Genomic DNA, 24,213 nt, shown 5'->3' with positions numbered 1-24,213 from the left:
ACAGAAGGCTAAGAAGAACTTGTGGATTTTTTTTCTTTTTTAAATTGAAAATATTCAACCATTTCATATTGGTTCAAATGATGAGCACATTTCAGCAAATAATTTGTACATATTTTGTTGCAAAAACCAGTAAATGAATATGAAACCATCCTAGATTTAAGTGTATTGCCAGTGTCTTGGGAAGAAGATTAACCTTCCTTTCTCATGCTTTTATTATTCCCTTTCCCCCATACTCGTCCCATAAGCTTATGACAGTTTCGATGATAAAAAATACAATCATTAAATGAACTCAAATATTTTTTGTACCTTTCAGAAGCAAGGAAACATGCCTACAACACATTCCCCATTGTGTTTCTCTAAATATTACTTAGAACATAAGATTCCTCTGGCATTACAAATCTATTTCAGCTCCTAAATTAAAACTCATCTGGAAAGGACTGTTTTACCCTGTTTATATAACATTGTCACATAAAGAGTGTTAAAAAAAATATTTCACTAAAAATAGCTTGCGTAAGTTAGGGATTAGAGTAGTTTCTGCTGCTATAATTGTTCCTTTGTAGTTTTTTCCATGATGTTTTTGCAGTGTTTTTGACTGTGTTTATTAAAGTCAGCACATCAAAAAGGATCAAAGGGAAAGTGAGTGAGAACCAAAGAAACCCCAAGTGTGTTGTCTCATTGGGGAGTTATGCAGATTCACATAAACAAGTGCAAATTGTTGAGGTTTTAATGAAAATTTTCTACAATTATTTTATCTTAAGTCATTCTATACAATAACATCTGTACAGCAGATGGCTATACTGTACCAAGGCAAAGCTCCTTTTTCTCTCTCTGTTTAATAGTACATCTGAGATGACTACTTTTGTCACTGTGCTCAATTTGGTTCAGCAAATAATTTGAAAAGTGCAGCTGCTGCAGATGGTCACAATAGTTATATAAACTATAAAATCAAAGACACAGTTAGGTATTTCTGTATTAGATTCAAACTATAAAAATCTGACATTAACTCGGTTCAGCTCAAAGATATACTATAAAAGAGTTTAGTTCAATGCAGAACGATGTCACTTGCAGAATACAAAAAGAAATATAACTACTGGTAGGAGGGTTTTTTGGAGGGAGGGTGTGAGGGATACTTTTTACCACTCATCAAAAATATATCTTGCATGTATATTTGAGTATATTTCATCCAGGTTGAAAAGCATGACTTTTTAAGGTATTCAACTATATAATGAAATTAATGTTCAAGGCTTCAAAATGATATTTGGCTTTTAAAAAGTTTTGCTAAGCTATAAATTAATTTTTGAAAAATATGTTATAATCTTGCAATTATAATTTCCCTGAAATCAGCTATTAGCAATAGCTAGAACTTAACACACTCTTATTTTATTTGATTATAATTAATGATTATCTTGCTAACGTTGTTATCTTTTTAAACTGGGCATGCTGCTCCATGAAGAAGAAATGTAGAGAAAACAGATTTGGCATTCGTTATGTTTTCATAATAAAATTGTTCCCATTGAATAGCTAACTTCAATTTGGTTTGGTTTGTTGACACAAGTAACTCCTTGAGAACGTTTGTTGGACACTACACATTACACTTGTATACAATCTGTCTTCGTAGGAGCTATAGATTCTGTTTCTGTGTTTAACTAGATTGAAGGGCATAATTGTAAAAGTGATGGGGTATGTAGTTTTTCCAGGATGAAGGGGGTCGGGGGGGAAACAAGCTACAAAAGCAGAATGAGTCCACTATCTTGTGGAGCTCAGTGAGAGGATTTTAACGACATTATAGAGATGTTTATTGAGGACAGACACCATTAAAAGTGGGTAAAATATGAGTAGCAAACGAATAAAACAAGACAGAAAAGGACCTAGAATTGAGGACAGTCCATTTAAATTCTTCCCCTCTGTTTGCGTCCTAACCTTTCCCTGCTATGATTAAGGTACAACTGGAAAGGCGTGGGAACCGGTCAGTGTTGTCTGGGTTGCAATTTATTTGTGGATAAATCAGACACTGCAGCCTCCAGTGTTTCATAGTCTTTCATGTCCCATGGACCTTACATTTTTCATTTCTAACTTTTAAGACAATAAAAAAAAATACAGTGCTTTTAGCTGGCTTGGTCACAAATGTTTCTGGTGAGAAAGAAATAAATCATCTACTTTTTGGCCTAAAATTCATACTTCTCAACCATAAAACTTTTCCTTTATCTCTTAAACTACTGTGCCCAAACTGGCTATATGGAACTATGTTCCGGGGGGTCTCCAGCTGCCACTTAACCACTTTTTAGTAAGCAACTAAGTTATAGAGAGTTTTCGGATTTACTTTATCCCCTACACCATCCCTCTAGCCCCAATTCTTTCCTGCAAATTAAAGTGGAAAAAAAAGGTTTCCTTTATGCTACTTTTGCCTTTCAAAGTAGAATTTCTGGCATTGTGCCCTGGACTCCTCCAGTAGCAGGTTCTGTGACTGAAAACTGCTATTTCCCACCTGTACCTTGTCTTTTCTCTTCCCCTCCTCCAATTCTTTCTGCCTACCATTTTTCAGTGTGAAAAAGCAAATTAACATTTCCGTCATGGTAACAAAAGAGAAAGAGGCAGATGCCTGTTAATTTCTCACCTCTCCACCCATCAACTGCCATCCAGTTTGCAGAGCCCCATACCACCCTGTGCTAGGCTAGGTACTGAAGCATAGCCCTTCTCTTCCAGGTATTGCTGGCATGGTCAATGGCATTGTCCTTGCCAAGTTGAACCTTGGTTTTTGCTACACTTTGTGTAGCATAGCTGCCACCTGAACAACTTCTCTCTTTTTAAATAAACTGTTACCAGTAACTTCATATAGTGCATTAGAATCATCTGTAGAGCTTTTGGAACACAGATTTCTGGGCTCCACACCCAGAGTTCTCGATTCAGTAGGTCAGGAGTGGGGTCTGAAACCTGGCATTTCTAACGAGTTCCTAGGTAATGCTGATGCTGTTGGTTCTGCGACCATGCTTCAAGAAACACTGCTCTGAGGGTTCACAAAACTTGATATTCTACTGTTCCACTATGCTATTTTAGGTAAAAAGGAATTCAGAAGTGGATGATTTTACAGACATTTGTAGGAACATACCCGAAGAGATGGATACCAACAGATTCATTTAAGGTGATAAAATATTTAGGTTCAAAGGATTTGTTACAAACTTAGCTCTTAAAATAAGATCACAAAAAATGTCCCCCTCTGTAATGGTCCTTAAAACTTTTAACCTCTAAAAAAAAGAAAAAAAAACCTTTTAACTCTACATAACATGAATCTTTAAAATTACGCATTTTCAGATGCCAAAAACCATATTATCATCTCCCTCTCCCCCTTTCTGTGACTTACCAGGTATTTTCTGTGTTGCTTTGACATTAAGGCTTCCACTGAGGGTTGACAAAGATGCTAACAGGCATGGTTTACTAGGATGGGGGACAGTTTCCATGGAGACCACAATCTGAGTAGTATGGACAGAAACTTTCTGAAAGCAAGAAACAGTTCTCCACATATTTTCTTGAAATGGAATCTTCTGTGTTCCATCACCATGAACTTTAGATTTTGAAAATTTTCCACGGTAACATTTTGAGGTTGGAAACTCATCCTTATTCAGTGAGGTGTCTGATGGCGCTGATGTCTCTTTGCTGTGTGTACTTCTTATCTTCTTTAATAAATTGTTTATCTGATCCAACTTGGTAAAACTCAGGTTTGCTTTCAAAGGCTTTGATATGTCCAAGTTGATGTCTGCTATAGAATTGAAAAAGAGAAGAAAATTACTGAAGCTCTGCCATTGAATAGAAACCCTTGCTTCCCTGTTTAAGTCTCCCCACACTTGTACGATGGACTCAGTAGGATGCCAGGTGTTGGAATTCTTTTACTCGTCATCTAACTGTTCTTCCCATGTAGTTACTTGAAGGACCACTTTCCCTGGACTACTCGCGTGCCTTCCATTGTGTCTCAATCCATGTGACTGTTCCTGATAGGGTGAAGGCCACGCATGGACATCTATTTCCGCCCTCCCACTCTGAGCCAAAATTAAGCAGCTATTTTAGTTTGTTACTGGAACTGACATTCTTTCTTCCAAGGTAAAAGGACTTCCCTTAGGATCTAGCACAAAGTTTGACACAAATACAGTGTCAATAAATATCTGTCCAACTGACTAGCTGAAGTAGCCTTCTCTGCCCTATTCCCTGATCAAGTGTATGTAGAAAAGCTTTGCTTCCCCTTTGTGCCCTGCTGAGAGCCAGGAGGGTCCCTTACATCGTTCCCTACATTCCGCATTCTAAAACATTTAAACACCCCATCCAATGTAACGTGTACACGGAGATCTCTTCAAACCCTCAGTCCATTTTACACGCAACAGACACCAGGTGTTGTCCTTATTTGCTACTCAGCACCTGACATAGAGACTGACAAGCTTTTTTTTTTTTTTTAAACGGACCAGCTTTACTTTTCTGTTTTTGCCTTCTTATTTCTGTTTTCATGATCAGTAAGACCTAAGACTATAATTGTTGTGAAGGCAGGGCATGTCATATGTCTTTATACCCAGTGCCTGGCACGCTGTGTCTCGCCTATGTTTGAGCGTACTGAACCTCACAGGTGTTCTTTTCACTGAAGACCGAGTAGATATAAGACACAGTCCCATATGAAGCTAACGGCAAGATTATTAAGCAGATAAAGTTAGTTTCTATATCATTCTTCATAAGGAGGACCTCTTTTCACCTTCCTCAGGTGTTAGCGCCTTACAGTTTTCTCCTGGCCATCCATGTTCCCTGAGGTAATTCTTTTAAAGTGTGTCTTCTCATGTGATTCTTTAATTGGGCCCAGCAAAACTCGGAGAGTCCTGCTTCTGGCTAGGTGTCCACCAGAAAGGATCAGACATCTGAGTCACCCTTTGCAATACCAAAATGCTCCCTGTTCCCCGTATTTTCTTAAACAGAAAAAACATAGTAACTTAAAGGAATTGGTTTTTTTTTAAACCTCCTATCGATAGGTTAACTCACCCACCATTGAATTTACCTATTTAAAGTGTACAGTTCAATGATTTTTAGCAAACTCAAAAGATTGTGCAATTTCTGCCTCTATCTACTTCCAGAACATTATCATCACCACAACAAAAATAATCCCAAACCACTTAGCAGTCCCTCCCCACACATTCCCTACCTCTAGCCTCAGGAAATCACTAATCTAATTTCTGTCTCTATAGATTTGCCTATCCTGGACATTTTGTATAAACAGAATTACATAATATCATAATATCTTGCCTTGTGGGTCTGGTTCCTTTTAGCTAGTGTAGTAAAAGTTCTTAAGGTTCATTCCCATTGAAACACATATCGTTAGTACTTTCTTCCTTTTTGTGGCTGAATAATACACCCAAATATGGATACACCACATTTTGTTCATCCACTAACAGTTAATGGGCATTTGAGTCGTATCTACTCTTTGGCTATTATAAATAATGCCATTATGAACATTTATGTGTAAATTTTTATGTGATCATGTTTTTTTTTTTAAAGATTTTATTTATTTATTTGACAGACAGAGGCCACAAGTAGGCAGAGAGGCAGGCAGAGAGAGAGGGGGGAAGCAGGCTCCCCGCTGAGCAGAGAGCCCGATGCAGGGCTCGATCCCAGGACCCTGGGATCATGACCTGAGCCAAAGGCAGAGGCTTTAACCCACTAAGCCACCCAGGCGCTCCTATGTGATCATGTTTTTAATTCTCTTGGTATCTACCTAGGAGTGGGATTGCTGGGTCATATTTGATTACAGTCATCTTAGTGGGTATGAAGTAGTAGCCCATGGTGATTTTGATTTCTCTCTCTCTTTTTTTTAAAGATATTATTTTATTTATTTGACAAAGAGACATCACAAGTAGGCAGAGAGGCAGGCAGAGAGAAAGGGGGAAGCAGGCTCCCTGCTGAGCAGAGAGCTCGACGTGGGGCTCGATCCCAGGACCCTGAGACCATGACCTGAGCTGAAGGCAGAGGATTAACCCACTGAGCCACCCAGGCGCCCCGTGATTTTGATTTCTATTTCCCTAATGATGAATGATGTTGAGTGCTTTTTTATTTGGTTATTGGCCATATGTATATATTCTTGGAAAAATGTTTATTCACATCCTTTGCTCATTTTAAAATGAGTTATTGAATTATAGGAGTTATTACTGAATTGTAGGAGTTCTTTATATTCTGGATACAAGTTCTTACCAAATATAGGATTCACAAACATTTCCTCCCATTCTGTGGATGGTCTTTTCAGGTTTTTGAAGGTATTATCTGTAGCACAAAAGACTTTAATTTTTGTGAAGTCCAATTTATTTATTATTTTGCTTGTGCTTTTAGGGTCATATTAAGAAACCATTGCTAACCCAAGGTCACAAAGACTGACACTTAGTTTTCTTTTCTAAGTTTTATAGTTTTTACCTCTTACATTTAGATCTATGATTTATTTTTCAAGAGATTTTATTTATTTTTGCAAGAGAGGGAGTGAGAGAGAGAGGGAGAGTGTGTGTGTGCAAGCACAAGTTGGGGGAAGGAGCAGATGGAGAAGCAGACTCCCTGCTGAGCAGGCAGCCAGAGGTGGGCAGCAGGACTAGATCCCTTCCTGCGATCATGATCTGAGCTGAAGGCAGATGCTTAACTGACTGAGCCACCCAGGTGCCCCAGGTCTATGATTTTGTTGCACTAACTCCTGAGTACTGTGTGAGTGTAAGTACTGTGTGAGGAAGGGGCCCGACTTTATTCTTCTTCAGGGAAGTATCTGGTTATACCAGCCCCACACATTGAAAGGCATTATTTTTGATTTGTAGATTTTGGAGTACTGAAAGAAGCTGGTGGGCAAAATACTTTAGGAGGACTGGATGGTTCAAACAACCCATACATTTATTTGTTCTGCCTCTCTACCCTTTCATGTGGGTTTCCAAATTCTGTGGCCTCACAGTAAATAATACCACCTTTACAACAATGCAAAAAAGAAGACAATCTTAAGAGATGAAAGGAACAAGAGGAAACCAAAACAAAAGCTACAGCAGATAGGAGCGACCTGCTTTGGTCTGGATTTGTAACACGCAGACTTAAATTAAGAGTCTGAAGTGTTCCTTCTGTAGTCATAGAACCAATTTAGTGATCCATTCAGGAAGTTGCCCAAATGGCCACCTCAGCCAACTGCTGAACCAAAGGGATCCACGTCCCCTAACTGAAGACTTTAAAGCACTAGTGGAAGGGTATGTATATACACCTGCCATATCTTCAGAGAGTCGCTTGACTACTACCTTGACAAGGATCCAATCTCAAGGTCCCAGTGACACAGGAAAAAAACATTTAAACCTCTGTTTTTTTGCCTATCTCACCCTTTGAGACGTAGTCCTTGAATCAGTTCCTTCAGAAGTCTTTCTTGACCCTATAGCCAAGGAAGATGCTGCCCATCCTCTGCTTCCAGAATACCCTGTGCACAGTGGCTCGACAGCCACCTAGTTATTATAATTTTTAGAGTTAACTTCTTATGTATCTGTCCCAGGCCAGTGAACTGTGAGCTCCCGGACAGTATGGGCTCTCCTACATCTTAGTATTCTGAGTGCCTAAGCTCCTGTCTGGTCCACAGTGAGTACTAAACTAAGTGGGTATTTAATGATGTGATGAAGGAAAAAAATGAATGAATTTTTCCTTCCTATTGAACTCTCCTAGGCTCATCAAATCATTTTATCTAAAACATTCCATTTATTCCTCTTGGGCATGCGCTATTCCCTGTCTCAGTTAATGGCTCTATAATCTACCAGGTGACTCAAATCAGAAATCTGATTTTTTTAAACCCATTTCATATTCTTTTCCTGGTCCAAATCCACTCAAAGATTAAGTTCTGTCAATTTTACTTCCAAAATATCGCTTGAATCCAATCTCCTCTCCAGCATTCCAACCAGTCCCCATTTTTTCCCTCCATGGCTTTGATATTGTTCAGCTATTATAAAACCTCCTGAATGATTTCTCTGTCTAGACCAATTCCTGCTAATACAGTCTCCAGAGTAATTTCCAAATGATTTGCTTCAAATGCAATCCTGATTGGCTCACCCCTATTTAAAACTCTCTATTGGCTCTTCTTTACCTATGGTATAAAAGACGAAGCTCCTTTTAGAATGGAAAAAAAAAGGCCCTGCCTTTCTTTATCTGCCATCATTGCCTGCCTCACACAATAAGGTTCCAGAAATATCCGAGTTTATAGAGCCTGCTCCTCCCAGTTCCTGCTATGTCATACCACTAGGCCTTTGCTCATGTTTCTCCTTTTCTACTGGACCCTTTTTACACCTAATGCTGAATGTTCAGGGTACTGCTCAGCAGTTTCTGCAGAAGTTGGTCCAAAAACCTGGCCTTGCACAAGTATCTTTTTGTGAGATTATATCTGCTGCCAATCAACAAGTTCTGTGAGTGTCTATTTTTCATCATTAATATGCAGCACTGGGTCTCCAACTCAGCACAAGTACATATCTGGTCACTTCATGCAAGAGCACCCCAGAACATTCTAATCTGGTTCTGTCATAGGCAGAATTCTAAAGATGATTCCCCTGCCCAAGTCCTCTCCCTTAGTGATCAAATCACAAACTACTTTAGGTACTGCTGTGCTATGAAGGGATTTTACAGTTGTGATAAAAAGCCTAGGCCAGTTGAATTTCAGACATAAATGATTTGGTAGGCCTAAATATATAAAACCTTTAAAAGGCATATGAAAGGGAAGTCAGAGACATCTGAAGCCTGAAAAGGGCTCTATTATATACCATTGCTACTTTGAGGATGAGGGGGTCATGTGAGAAGGAATGAGTGGCTCTTAAACTGAGAGGTAGCCAACAAGGAGTTAGGGACCTCGATCCTACAACTACAAGGAGCTGGATTATGCAAACAACTAGACCGAGTTTCTTCTCTGGAGCCTCCAGATTAGAGCCCAGCTCAACTGACACCCTGATTTTTGCCTGGTGAGATTCCAAGCAGAGAATCCATCTGCACTGGCCTGGATTTCTGACCTAGAGGACTGCGAGATAATAATTTTGTGTTGCTGCAAGCCACTACATTTGTGCTTAATCTGTTACTCATCAGTAGAAAAACGAACACAAATCCCAAAACATATTTACTCACATGACATTCTGAGTTCCTAATGTGAGTATAAATGAAGTTTCAAGGCTTAGGAATATTTCAGCTTTTTTTTTTTTTTTTGAACCTTTTCTTCCAAAGCAAAAACATCTAATATACCTTGCACTTTGCTAGTTGCCAGTTCCCTTTTTTAAAAAAAGAAATTATTTAAGGATTCCAGGGGTGCCTTGGTAGCTCAGTCAGTTAAGCATCTGACTCTTGATTTCTTCTCAGGTCATGATCTCCGGGTCGTGAGATGGGAGCTCTACATTGGCCTCTGGGCTGGGCAGGGAACCTCTTAGGATTCTGTCTCTCCCTCTCTCCCCTTCCCTGGCTCATGCATAATCTCTCTTAAAAATAACATTATTTAAGGATTCCAGGGAAGATAGAATCCTATCCCTCCCACTCTATGTAGATCCAAAAGTGGAGAGAATGCAATTATAAAACCTAAAAACAAAAATAGCTATTGGAGGACACTGAAAAGTAAAGGTAGCAGAAGACTGTAGAAGATGATTAGAGTGCAAAATACTACCAAAATGGAGGTGAGTTTGTCATTTTTCCCTCTGTATTCCACAGCCTGTGCTAAACGCAGTTCAAAATCTAAAAGTTCAGAACCTAAAAGCTGGCGAGAAATAAGGACAGAAAACTAGGAGAAACTCTATTTCTGGCTTCAGGAAATGGGAAGATAATTCCTAGTGCTCAAAACAGGGATTGGGAGGGAGACAAACCATAAGTGACTCTTAATCTCACAAAACAAACTGAGGGTTGCCGGGGGGGGGGGGGGGGGGGGGGAGAGGGGGGTGGGATTATGGACATTGGGGAGGGTATGTGATTTGGTGAGTGCTGTGAAGTGTGTAAACCTGGTGATTCACAGACCTGTACCCCTGGGGATAAAAATATATGTTTATAAAAAATAAAAAATTAAAAAAAAAAAAAACAGGGACTATGAAAATCCTTCTTTTCCTTCTTTCCTTCATTTTCTTGTGCCACAGAAAATAGAAGAGGAAAGAATATTACTCAACCCATTTTATGAAATCATCATTATTGATACTAAGATCAGATAAAGACAGTAAAACTACAGACCTTAAGAACAGAGACATAAAAGTCCTCAAAGAAAGCTAGAAATCAAACCGGTAACATGTAATACCAATAATATACCACTATCGTAAATACCCATTATGAGGTTGGCTCAGTATTAGAAAATCAAAGTAATGATGTTAACAGTTTAAAAAACAAAAAGATCATACTAATTGATGCAGAAAAAGTTTGAAAAATTCAGTATCCATTTATGGTAAGAACTCTTAATAAAGTACCAATAGAGGGGAGCTTCCTTAATCTGATAAAGTTCATAGATGAAAACCTACAGCTAACATCATACTTAATCATGAAGGATCAAATGCTTGTTCCCTAAGATCAGAAACAAGGCAAGTATATGCATTCTTACTACTCATACTCTATGTAATGCTAAATAATATTAAACATCCTACCCCGTGCAATAAGGCAAGAAAGAGAAATAAAAGGCATAAAGACTGGGAGGAAAAAATGTCTATTCACAGATGATATGATTGCTCATGTAGAAAACTCCATGGAGTTTTTCAAGAAAACTCCTTGAATTTATAAATAAAATTTGGCAAGATTTTAGAATACAAGATCACCACACAAAAACTAATTCCATTCCTACAAACCACAGTGTGCAGATGGAATAAATTTTTTTTTAAATTACACTTATAATAGCTCTAAATAAAATAAATACTTAGGTATAATTCTAATAAAATACATACAGGTATGTATGCTGAACATTAAAAAATGCTAATGAAATATCAAAAAAGATTTAAGTAAATGGAGACACATAATCTACATATATTCATAGACCAGAAGACTCAACACAGTAAAGATGTCAATCTTCTCCCGACTGATCAATAAATTTGGAAAAATTCCAATCAAAATCCCAGCAGTATTTATTCAGATATAGAAAAGCTGATTATAAAATTTTTACAGGACAGCAAACTAGAATACCCAAAACACCTTTGAAAAAGAAGAGGAACACTGGAGGACTTAAAAGATTTTAAAACTTAGCATGAAGCTCACCACGATCAAGACAGTATAGTCTTGAATAAAGGATACACACATATGTCAGTGGAACAAAACAGAGCATACAAAAATATAGTCCAAACAAAAACTGTCAAATGATTTTTGGAAAAGGTGCAAAGGCAGTTCAATGAAGAAAGGATAGATTTACTAACAAATGGTGTTGGCCACCCATAGGAAAAAAAAAAAAAGACAAAAAACAAAGTGCTTGAACCCAACCTTATACCTTATATAAAATTAACTCAGAATGGATCAAAGATCATGGATCTAAACGCAAAATGTAAAATTTCAACACTTTACATAAAAACAGAGGAGAAAATCTTCGAGTCCTTGGATTAGGCAGGGTTCTTCTATACAGTACCAAAAAACCAAGATTCAATTAAAAAAATTTATAAATTGGACTTCTTAACTAAAAACTTTTGCTCTGTAAAAAGTAGTACTAAGAGAAGGAAAAGAACAAGCTATATACTGGGAGAAAATATTAGCAAACTGCTTATTTTACAAAAAATGTGTATCCAAAATAAAGATCTTCAAAATTCAGTAATAAGGGACAAATAGCCTAATTTTACAATGGGCAAAAGACCTGAATAGACACTTCACTGAAGAGGATATATTCATGACAGATAAGCACATTACAAAGATGCCCAACATCATTAGTCATCAGAAAAGTAAAATTAAAATGACAATGGGCTATCTATTAGAATGACAAAAATAAAAAATACTGACATAAAGTACAGTAGAGAGGCTGGAGCTAGTGGGATTCTCATGCACTTCTGGTGGTTACACCAAATGATACATCCACTCCAGAAAACATTTTAGCAGTTTCATATATGATCTATATAACCCACCAATCCCACACCTCGGCATTTATCATAAAGGAATGAAAACTTACGTGCACACAATTTACACACAAAAGTTTGATGTAGCTCTATTTGTAAACACTAAAATTGGAAATAATTTCGATGCCCTTCAATGGATGAATTGTGAAACTGTGGTACATCCACATAATGGAATACTACTCAGCAATAAAAAGGCATATACTACCGATACATGTAACACCTTGGGTAAATCTCAGAGGCAGTATGTAAGCAAAAGAAGCAAGTCTGAAAAGGTTATATGCTATGGGATTCCATTTGTATGACATTCCTTAAAAGGGAAAATAAGCAAACAAAACCCCTTAAAGTGATGGAGAGCAGTTATCACAGATTAGGGCTTGGGGGGGTATAATTATGAAGAAATATGGTGAGAGGTTTTTTTTTTTTGGATGATAGAACCATTCAATATCTTGATTGTGGTAGCAGTCATGTATATCTACATATGTATTAAAATTCATAGAACCGTACACCAAAAAAGGATTTCATTGTATATTAATTAAAAAAAATAAAAAATCAATGTTATTTCAATGACTTTGTCATATGCATGATAGAATAATTTTTTTTTTCATTTCATTTCATTAATTTTTAGTCTCATGTGTTCCTCAAAAGGCCAAACAGCTTGAATATGTCCATGGCTCCTATACGTACGGGAAGCCCGCTTTAAGTTTATGTGTTAAACAAATGCGTACTAGGTTAGTTTTTGAGGTTTGCTTTCCACTCTCCATGGCCCCTCCAACAAGGGAGTAGAACATTGTTGGTGGCCCTTCTGTAGAAGGTGAAAAAAATGGAATGCTATTCCTATGTATTAGGGAAGGCACAGGACACTTCTTGATCTTACTAACACCGAATGAGGCATATTAAAATTAGGGGCTTTAAAGCTAGACTAGAATCAGTTAAGCTGGTAAAACTCAAAAGCACAGGTCAGTGGTGCTATCTAAAATAGGTTAATTCACAACTGAAAATATATTCTTTCATAGGACCTAGCTTGTATTATAAAATACATTTTATTGTATTTTATTTTTTTTAAGAGTTTTATTTATTTATTTGATAGGCAGAGGTCACAAGTAGGCAGAGAGGCAGGCAGAGGGAGAGGAAGGGAAGAGGCTCTCTGCTGAGCAGAGAGCCTGATGCAGGGCTCGATCCCAGGACCCTGGGATCATGACCTGAGCTGAAGGCAGAGGCTTTAACCCACTGAGCCACCCAGGCACCCCTAAAATACATTTTGAAAGAAGGCTTCTTTTTGTCAATAGAGTTCAAATGCTGGTAATTCAGAAAAAGAAATGTGTACTAAAATCTAATTATATTGCTGAATTTCAACTATGAATCTATTTGAGTCACATTATTGACCTTATTTTTATCAAATATAACTACTTTGACTAGTCTGAAATCAGTAAGATCCACTTTCCCAAGCGACAGTAAGGACAGCCCACAATACATACTGCATTCAACTCTAACAGCGTCAAACAGAGATGACAAGTATATAATTAATACAGTTGCCCGTCTTGTCCTATCTTTAAAAGTCATGAATCTCTATTAGGTCACTAATTTATACATAACAATTCATCAGGACTCAATAATTTTTAGGAAAAAGATATTCTTGGATTTTCCTTTCTCATATAGTTTGTCCCAAGAGTGTCAGTGTGACTTTAAGATTTAAGAACTTCAGAAGTGTAAATGCCATAGATTTTTAAAATATTTTGAAAGCTTAGTTACTTAAATTTCTTTCATATTTCTTTTATTTAATGAATTTGAAATGTGAATTTTTAATGTTAAATTTTTGTGGTGCTGGTTTCTAGACAACCCTCTCTCAAACCAGTGGATTGGTCAAGGAGGGCTTCTTTGGACACTTCGTTCGCTTGACTTATCCTTCCTGGGGGGGGGGGGTCATGTCAAAACTGATGTATACATCAAAACTTCATTTTTTGGGTAATCTTCAACCTAGGAGTACAATCTCACAGTCACTGAACAGCGGCTGGTGAAAGTTTTCATAAAGTTCAAAACTCTAATAGAACTATATATACATAGCACAAGACCACTATTGTTAACTTTTTATAACAAATAGAAATCTAGAACATTTAAGTAATTCACCTTAAAAAAATTTTTTTTGTATGTTTGTTTGCATATGGTGCAACATCTCAGCAGGTGCCCCCCAAGCAGCACATGCAGTCCCTCATCCCTGCCCCTCTAGAGCTGCGTCCAGGTGTAAACAGAGAGACTGGGCAGTCCCATTTGGACAAGCTGGAGAGTGCTATAAAGCCAAGAGCCCTAAAGCAGAGCAAAAATGAGGTTACTCTGTAATACCAGGTATTCCTTTCAAAAGTACTAGCTGTACCAAGAGACAGGAAGCATGTACCAGAATGAAAAGCACCACAAATGAAATCGTGCCTGTTAAGGTTTGGGTAAAGTCCATCAACATGTATGAATCCTTCAACTAAAATCATGAAGTTACTGTCATATCTGAAAGTGTTACAAATTTGTACTGTTACATTTATTACCCACCCAGTGCCTTTAAAACTTTTACATCCTTGAACTAGCAATCACTTTTTTGGGTAGAAAAATTAGTGCCTTTATTATAAATATTTTCAGTTTCATCATGACAGGAAGATGATTTTTACAAATGGGAAAAATTATGCAACAAAAGAGTCTGGCATTTTTAAACAAAAAAAAATGAGCAATGTAGTTTGTATTTTCTAGTATTTATACTTGAAAAGTGATGAAAAACATTAACTTCATTATTAAGATGAAAACAGTAATAAAAATGGACTAGAAAAGTTTTCTTCAACAGAGACACAGTGGGAGCTATATAATGTTTTACAGGAACTGGAATTATACCTGGATAAAGAACCAGCCATTAAATTGTCAATGTGGATTTTATTCCAGTTATTATCAGATTGTTTTAAAAGGTTTAGATTTTTTTCATAATCCTCATCAAATTTTAATAAATGGATTACTTTCAAAGTTCAGGTTTTGAGAATATGCAGTAATAGACAATCTGCCAGCTGAGTCATCTGTGCCTTTGCCAGATATAATTTCTCATCATCCCCAGAACACAGTCTATATCTCTAAGTTACCAAGCAAATGCATGCCTGTCAATTATCAGATTCTAATCACCCCTCAAAACTTTCTGAACAGCTACCAGGAAACGGAATGATGAGATGACTATTGAGTTAAAAGGAGATTAGACAAATACAAATAAATTACACTTATTTTACGCTCCCATCACCCTAGGAGATGACTTAATAGTGAAAGGAAAAGAATCATATTGTAGTAATGAAATCAGAGAGCAAATCCAAGCCCCAGAGGTGATTCCCCTAAGTTTATGTTAATACACACCTTGTGGGGGACCAAACATCAACTGGAAAAGTTTCCTGAAAACTGTTCCAGCTATTTTCTTATTTAAAATGTTCCAACTTTACTTGACCCATTAGTCATCATATTACTTACATTTATGATGTATTTTGAAATCTATTACCAAAAACCCAATGGATTCAATATGGCTTGTTATACCCAAATCATAACATTTATGAAAGAAAACTTCTTTGTTAAGTGTTTCTTCCTTTGGAATTTTATTTGTAAGAGACACTTTTTTTTAAGACCAGTAAGGCTTGCTCAGTAAACAGTACATATGTGGTGGTGGCTATGTACAGGCATAGGAATGATGGTGCTTCCTACACCTTACCCCCATTTTAGAGAGGTAAATGCAAAACAGAACAAATCTGTAATCAACCTTGACTTTATGAATTATAGTATCTCTAATAAAAAATATTTTTTGTTATTAGGTCATAGAACATTTTTTTCTTATTTAGTAATTCAAATTCAGATTTTTACAATAGTGTCCAAGTAAACATACTCCTGATGATAATGGACAGTGGAGACTGAGTATTCACAGGTGTGAGAACTAGAAAACCTGGAAAGTTGCCAATGACAATGAGATCAATGTATTTTTATTGAAGGTGTGAAGTGTAAAGACCTCAGTAGTGGCACATGTGAGTAGTCCAGTTAACAATGGGAGACCAGAGCAACTGGGAATAAACTGTCCCACGTGCTGTTGAGGAAGCTCAGAGACATGGCCTGACACATGTTCTTGCCCAGGTCAGCTGGGGCAGTTCACAGTGTTGACACGAGGGATGTGGGCATCATCACCACCAGCATTATTCTTGTACACATATTCTTATAATCAGGCATTGACTTTTTTGACTACATTTATCCCCCCTCTCCAATCACAACATAAATGCTCTGATTCTAGGGTAAATGTACTGGTTTTCTAAAATGAGTATGTTAAATTTAACTTCTCTAAATGAACTTTTCTCTTTAAACAGTCATCAAAAAGGGCTTGCCTTTTTGGGATGGGACGCCTGGGTGGCTCAGTTGGTTAAGCCGCTGCCTTCAGCTCAGGTCATGATTCCAGGGTTCTGGGATCGAGTCCCTCACTGGGCTCTTTGCTCGGCAGGGAGCCTGCTTCTCTCTCTGCCTCTGCCTGCTACTCTGCCTGCTTGTGCGCTTGCATGCGCACGCACCCTCTCTCTCTCTGACAAATAAATAAATAAATAAATAGAATCTTTTTTTTAAAAAAAAAGGGCTAAGCATATTCTATTGCTCTAATAATTTTGGCTGCTCCTTTGATGTCTATGTCCTTTCTTTTTCTCTTTTGCTTTTCTCAGTGATGGCTTATACTCATCCTGGGTTGGACACAGCAGAGCTACTTTTTGGGAACAGCCAAATTCTGTTTCATGATAAGGGAACAAATATCCCACAGTGAAGGAAGATTAAAAACATGAAGAATCTAATTTCTAGAGATTCACACTTCCAATGATGAGATAATTGGGGTAGCATTAAAAATAATGACTTAAGAATAATACCAAGCAACAACTAATTGGCTACTAATGGAATACACCAGAAAAATAATTCATTTTCCCCAGCTTTATTAAGATTCAAATGAAAAATGACATTTTAAGTTATTTAAAGTATACATTATGATGATCTGATAAATGCATACATTGTAAAAAAGTTCTCTTCTGAAAATCAACTCATTCTAAAAAAAACTCATTTTAAATAAAGGAACAGAACTCAGTATTTATCCTACCTTCCTTAGATGAGCAATGGTATTGAGTAAACAAGTAGTAGATGAAGGAATGTTTCTTTTAAGTATCTTAGTTAGTTAATACAATGGACAAGGAGTATTAGTATGAAAATATTACTATTTGTAATCTCCAATGAAATCAGGCATTTAGCATCAATGGCCTTTAACAATACAAAAAGAGACCTTCAGATATTATGTGCTTTCTGATGCAACAATCCAAACCCTTTTACAGAATAGTCTTACTAAAAAAAATAACAATAATAAGCAAACTTGAATAGGTTAAACCAACTACCAATTTTTATGTAGCAAATACAGAAGCCAGGGGAATAGACAAAATCCAAACTGTGATGGGGTGCCTGGGTGGGTCAGTCAGTTTAAGGGTCTGATTCTTGATTTCGTCTCAGGTCATGATCTCAGGACTGTGAGGTAGAGCCCTGTGTGGGGCTCTGCACTCATTGGGGAGTCTACTTGGGATTCTCTCTCCCTCTCCCCCTCTCTCAGCTCGCTCTCTCCCTCTCTCAACTAAATAGCTAAATACAATCTGTGGTAAGCTCTATAAGATAAATGATCTTCTTCAATATAAAAATTACAAGAGATAAAAAATGATAGAGGAGAAAACCTAACAATTAAAAGAAAATAGAAAGACATATCAACCAATAGTCATGCGCAGAACATATGTGGCTTCTGCTTTAAAAAAAATCCCAAGAAATACACATAAACACAAACACCCACACATCCACATACATTTTTCCCTTTCCCCTCTCTGCACACATATGTATTAGATAACTGGAAATTTGAACACTGACTATATATTTGATAACACTGAAGAATGATTATCTTCATGTTTGATAATAGTATTGTGGTCACGTTTTTAAAAGTTCTTATTACAGAGATACATAATACTGAAATATTATAAGTGATATGATGCATGGGATTCGCTTCAAAATAATACAGAAGGTGAGGAAGTGGTGTACTAAGAAACAATACTGCCCACAGCTGACAATTACTTACGTAGTATACTTTTGTATATATTTGAAAATTTCCATGATGTAAAAGTTAAAAAAAAAGACACAGAGATGAGAATGCACATGGCATATGAAAAAGTCACATTGGAACATGATGTCAAGCTGTTCTGCCTCCAAACCATCACACCCTTGTCCCTCTTCAACTTCAATAGGTGATCTTGCTTCTAACTTCAGGGAGAAAGTTAAAGCCATTAGATTTCCATCAATTTCTTGCTATCAAACTAAAAATCTACCTGCATATGCCCCTTTCCAATTCCCTTCCTTAACCTGTTATGAAAATTAGAGAATCTGTTGCTTCTCTAATTTAAAACTGGGTCTTTCAAATATGTATTGGATACTTCTCCTTCCCTCTTTCTTGGGCACCTCATTGATCTTTTCTCTTTTTCAGTTTACCTAATTCTTCTCTCAACTAGATTCCTCTTGTGAACATTTAAATACGAGAAAACCCAAGTTCCTTTCATCATAAAAACAAAATCCCCAGACCATGACCCCAGGAGTTCCTTCATATACTATCCTTTATTACTACTCTTCACAAACTTCTTGAAGGAGTTATTTATACTCTTGGCTTCTACTATTTTTTTTCCCCTTCCCATTTACCTCAATGCATTCTAGACTATTTTCTATCCAGGTTAACCTGATGGGGGAAAACACTAGTAGTCACAACGACTGTGAATCTACAAGATATTTTCAATTCCTCATCTTTCTATGTCTCAAAGCGCTAATGATTTGGCTTCTTGGACATTATGCTTTTCAAATTCTCCTCTTGGCCCAAGTTCCCTTCTGGCCAGTAAAAATCCTGATTGGACTTCCTCAACATGCAGTCTTAGGTTCTTTTCTCTACTTCCCCTCTACTCTTATCTTGAGTAATCTCTCATCCAGGCCATGGCTTGACTTAGAATCTATATTCCAAAGACTCTAAAACATTCAATCTTTTATCACTGGTCTTCGTCTCGTGAGCCCCAGATCTGTATGAATAACTGCCACAAACTCAACATATCCAGGACAAAACTCATGATCTCTCGATATTCTCACAAATGAAAACCAAACCAAACTAAAAACAATGTGGTTCTCTTCAAGTATTCTCATCTTAGTAATCACAATTACCACCTGTCTTAGCTTGGGCTGCTGTAACAGAATACCAGAGCCTGGTGGCTTAAACAACAGAAATTTATTTTCCCACATTTCTAGAGGCTGGAATGCTAGGATCAGGGTGCCAGCACTATTGGTTTCTGGGGAAGGCTCTCTTTTTGCATATAGCCACCTTCTCAATGTGTCCTCACATGGCAGAGGGAGAGAGACAGCAAGCTCTCTGGCATCTCTTCTTATAAGTGTATTATCCCATCACGAGGGAGCCACCATCCTCATGACTTCATCTAAACCTAATTAACTCCCAAAGGCCCCCATCTCCAAATACCATCATAGTAGATATTAGAATTTCAACACATGAACTTTGTGGGGACAAACCACCATTCATCCAGTTAGACAGTCAGAGACCCAGAAGCCATGTTTTTCTCCCTTACCCATTCTCTCCCCACTCCATTACCATGGTCTGTAGATTTTGCCTTCCCAATATCTACCAATTCTTTCACTTTTCTCTATTTCTTATCACCATTCCCTGATCCGACCTATAATTACCTCTCACCAGTACTACTACAATATTCTCCTAACTGCTCCCTTGCATCTACTTCAGCCCTTATTAGTGTTCTCCACCCTGCAAATAGTTATTTTTTCAAAATGCAGATATAACCATATCAACACACACACCTCCTCCCTCCCCCACCACATACATGTCCTGCTGACAGCTCTTTGATGATTCCTCACCACTCTTAAGATAAAATCCCCCAAATCCTTGATTATGGTCAGTAAGGCCTGGTCTCTGCCTCTCTTTATAGTCTTACCTCATAGCACTGGTTCCCTCACTCCTCCCTGTTTTCATTTCCTGTAATCTGACATGATGCCTCTCTCCATCCTGTCTTTTGCACATATCTGCCAAGAAATCCACTCGCCCCTCTGAGGTCCTTGGTCAACTCCCTTGTGTCCCATGCAGGGTCAGTTACTCCGGGAAGCCTCCCTGAACCTCTAATGAATCCACGGAACTTCATGAAACATATATTGGTTTATCATTATATGTTACTTTGCATGATGATTTCGCCAACAAACTCTGTCTTTTCTATCTGATTATGTGCATTTCTTGAGAGAAGGCACTGCTTAGAACAACACCGAGCATACTGCCATTGCTCACAATATCTGGTGTGAAAATAAATGAAGAGTTCCGTTAGGGATTACAGCCATCATTTTAGAACCTGAAGGAATCTTAAAATAGCTCTCCTATAGAAGAAAATACTGAGGCTCAAAGAAGTAAAATAATCTTACCTAGGATCACCTGCTTAGTGACAGCTAAACCAGATGATACCAGATTAGAGAGAGCCTTTAGGGCTGAGGAGAGCTTTGACCAGATGAACTGAGGGAGCTGGATGGTCAACATCATAGGAGCTTGGCAGGGGAGCCTCATTTAGCAAGGGCACAGGGGACGACAGGATTCGTGAGTAAAAGGAGAATCTGGAGGAAGGCTGCCAGTAAACAGACTGAGGAAGTCAATAGGGCATAAACCTAAACTAGGGATGTAGTAAACATAATGGAGGACCATTTCAAGGGAAAAATGAAGAGGACCTAAAATTAAAAAGAAAACAGGATGAACCAAAAGTGATAGTAAAATTGTGAGAAAACATGACTGGAATAGTGTTGCTATCACTAGCACATGTGAAGAAATTTGAAGACTATACCTAAGGGCAGGGATGAATAAGGAGAGGAGAGAAAAATGGTTTAATTTAATGCAAACATATTGAATTTTAAATAACTAAACACATCTAATGGGCATATGGGGAAACAGTTCTGGAGTTGAATAAGCCAAAACTAGAGCTAGGCATTTGGGAGTTCTTAGCATAAAAGAGACAGCTGAGCTTACTGTCTATAGAGAGATGGACAGAAGGCCCCGTACTGTGTCCCCGGGAAAGGCACAGGTTGGAGAGGAAGAAGTCCTGCATACAAGCACAAAGTTGCAAGGCTACAGTCAGTAGAAGCCAAATAATGTTCTCTTTTTCTTCCACCTTCGCCTGCTGCATGATCCTAGAAAGATATCCCCTCAATTACCCTCATTCTCTTTAGTAGAAGAAATAATCCTGACAGAATTGGACCACATGAAGAAATAAGGAATCTAAGTAATTGACATACCACTGAGTTCCCTGCAGGAGACCTTGTACTGCTTCTTACCATCTGGCCACACTCACAACCAGCTTTCGTGACTCTTCCAGTACCATTACTTAGCCATGTATAGTCCCCTGGAGGTACCATGGTCACCCAGCTTTCAAAGAAGACTTCAAGTCCCCTCACTGTACAGTGTTTGTACGAAAATTAATATGGCTTCCTGGTTGTACAGTGAAAATCTGTTATTAAAATCATGTTGTTATAGGAGTAAGAGAAAAACATTTAAAAATTAGAAGTCATCCACTTTTCTCATTTTTTCCAAAGGTACAAGTTAGAGTTGAAAAAGTAAGGTTGAAATAATGAAAGGCTATCTTGGGTCTCAAAATTCTTGGTCCATTCCCTATTTGACACCCTGACATCAAGTTTACCATTTCGGTAAGTCAGGGGGAAAATGAACTATGATAATGTAATGCTGATGCTGCAAAGTGGAACCCATAAAACTGGGGAAATGTAGAAGTCAAGGTTCTTATTGTTTTATTAACTCATTTACATTTCTTAAATGTAGAAGATAGCTTGCAAGTATGGTTGTAAAAGTGAATTATTAAGATAGAACTTGAGGGCCTGGGCCTTGGCTCCATTTCTGGAAAGAGAAAAGAGGCAAAGGGTTACCTATCAGGGATGCATGAAGAGAAATTAATTAAAATGAGCTCCTTAAGATGCTTTCTTTCACACTGAAATTTTCTTGTGTTTAAATATTCTCTTACTTCGTCTTTATTTTACTCCAGAAAATGTCAACAGGTTATTTGGGTCATCCTTTTTAGGTGCCTTAAGTCCTCTGAACAAGTACTTTCAAGGCATATCTGAATTAATCCCCACTGAGTAATTAATTCAGTAGTAAAAGAATATAAAAGCAGAATTCACCAAGAAAAATAAAAACATTTCAAAAATTCACATCTGGAGGTAAATAGCTTAAAATCTCTATTTACATAAACCTATTTGAATGGTGTGATACTGTATCTGAGTTTTTTAAAGTAATATTTTACATTATGTAATAGTATACATTAAAATATACGTATTTTTTCATTCAAATCAAGGAAGTTTATGCAAATAGGATTATACTAAGATGTTCAGAAATTCTGTAAAAATAAAAATTAGAATCACAACCTATAAAACAGTATGTTAATCCATAAAACATGAGAAAAGTGTTTAAAATAGGATCACAACCCATTAAAAGTGAAATTAAAAAAAAAAGTGAAATTTTTAAAACAAAAAACAAATAAAACCAGAGCTGAAACCAATCCAAAGCCAGAATGAAATTAAAATGACATGAAAACTATACAGGCAAATTAATGAGCAGGGTAAACAGGGAGAGGCTAAAGAAATGATTTTATTAAAAGAAAAAGATTTTAGCAGTTATGTATTTCATCTAGAAACACCAGTATACCATATATTAAAATAAATGTGAAATTGCAGTCATAACCGTGTTTGATGCAACCCTATTACTTAAATTATATGAAGACTGCAGTATGCTAATTAATTTATAAGAAAACATAAATGATGTGCTAATGTTCTCCCAGTTTGGCACAAATTTTTCTTTGTTGTCATTTAAATGTCATTTCATTAAATGTCATAACAGTGACAGTGTTCAAAAATATGTCTGCAAAGGAACAATGAAAAAAATACCAGGGAGCTCAAATGTTTTTACAAATGACCCTGAGTTAATTAGAAAAATATGCACCCTTCTCAGTTCTTCTTCTCACGTGTCAGCTCTCATTAAATTAAAAAAAAATTTTTTCTCATTTCAAAGTTAAGGAATCCTATGGTTAACAAAACTTTTAAACTGGGATCAAGTGGGCACATTCCTACGTTTTTGTATGATGTCATACCAAGCAGTTCACAGCTGAATTTGAATTTGCAAGAACTATGAATGATTTTTCAATATAAGAAGTATCTGATCTAATGCTAATTTTTTCTCTATAGGCTAACTGTGCTGGGAACAGGTGGCCCTGCTTTCAATTACAGGGGGCTAGCATGCCAGTGTGAGGCCTGGATTAGTTCACCTTCTCACGGGGAATTCTCCTCGGTTGGGAATGGATTTATTATGGCTTCACACATGGAATAGAGCTCATGTCAGCTGAGGGCAGTGACACATCATATGATTCAAATTAACCTGCTGTGGACTGTTCCGCAGGGCTTAGATTGTGTATTAAAATGACGACATTTTAAAAACAGCTTGAAAGAAACCAGGATTGCTGAACTGCAATGGTTCCAATTTGTTCCAACTAATCTATCACCTGCTGGAGATATTATTCTAGCGGGTTTCTGGTAGCTGCTGCTTTCCAGGTTTCTCCAAGCCACTGACCTTGCTAATGGGTACAACTGTTGCCTCTGAAGGAAGGAGAAGGGGGTGAGAGAGCTTTGAAGGGCTTTTTGATGTAGAAGTTGGGACCTACTATTTGCTCTAATGTACTATTAAGTGAACAGAGGAAATAAGGGAATACTCAAGAACTCTGAATTATTTTTCCAAAAACAAGTGCTGAAGAGCAGCATTTGTATCACATTGTTTAGACAAATAATCCCTGCAAAATAAATCTGTATGGCTGAATTCAAAAGCTGTTAAGTTTGCGCCTTAAGAAGAAAACCCATATAATATAATCTGAATTTCCTGTATTCTTCAGGGTCATAACTTTTATTGCTCCTGAAATGTTAATTCAGGAGCAAGGAAAGAATAAGTGTAAAAATACCATTTTAGATCTGTAGTATAAAACTCTGGGAGTGTTACTTAAATAGGATATGCATCTAGATTAAAAAACTAATGGTA

At 37.3% G+C, this 24,213-nt stretch overlaps 1 protein-coding gene across 3 annotated transcripts in view; it reads right to left on the bottom strand.

The window, feature by feature from the left end:
• VPS13B (vacuolar protein sorting 13 homolog B) overlaps positions 1–24,213 on the bottom strand; it is a 756,179-nt gene that overhangs the window by 166,577 nt on the left and 565,389 nt on the right. For all 3 annotated transcript variants that reach the window (XM_059394925.1, XM_059394927.1, XM_059394926.1), the window contains one exon: positions 3,359–3,754. In XM_059394925.1, the coding sequence (XP_059250908.1) occupies positions 3,359–3,754 (396 nt within the window). The remainder of the gene's footprint in view (positions 1–3,358; positions 3,755–24,213) is intronic.

Source organism: Mustela nigripes, chromosome 3 (genome assembly GCF_022355385.1).
Source record: "Mustela nigripes isolate SB6536 chromosome 3, MUSNIG.SB6536, whole genome shotgun sequence".
Taxonomy (NCBI): Eukaryota; Metazoa; Chordata; class Mammalia; order Carnivora; family Mustelidae; genus Mustela; species Mustela nigripes.
This window is presented reverse-complemented; position numbering and strand designations above follow the sequence as displayed.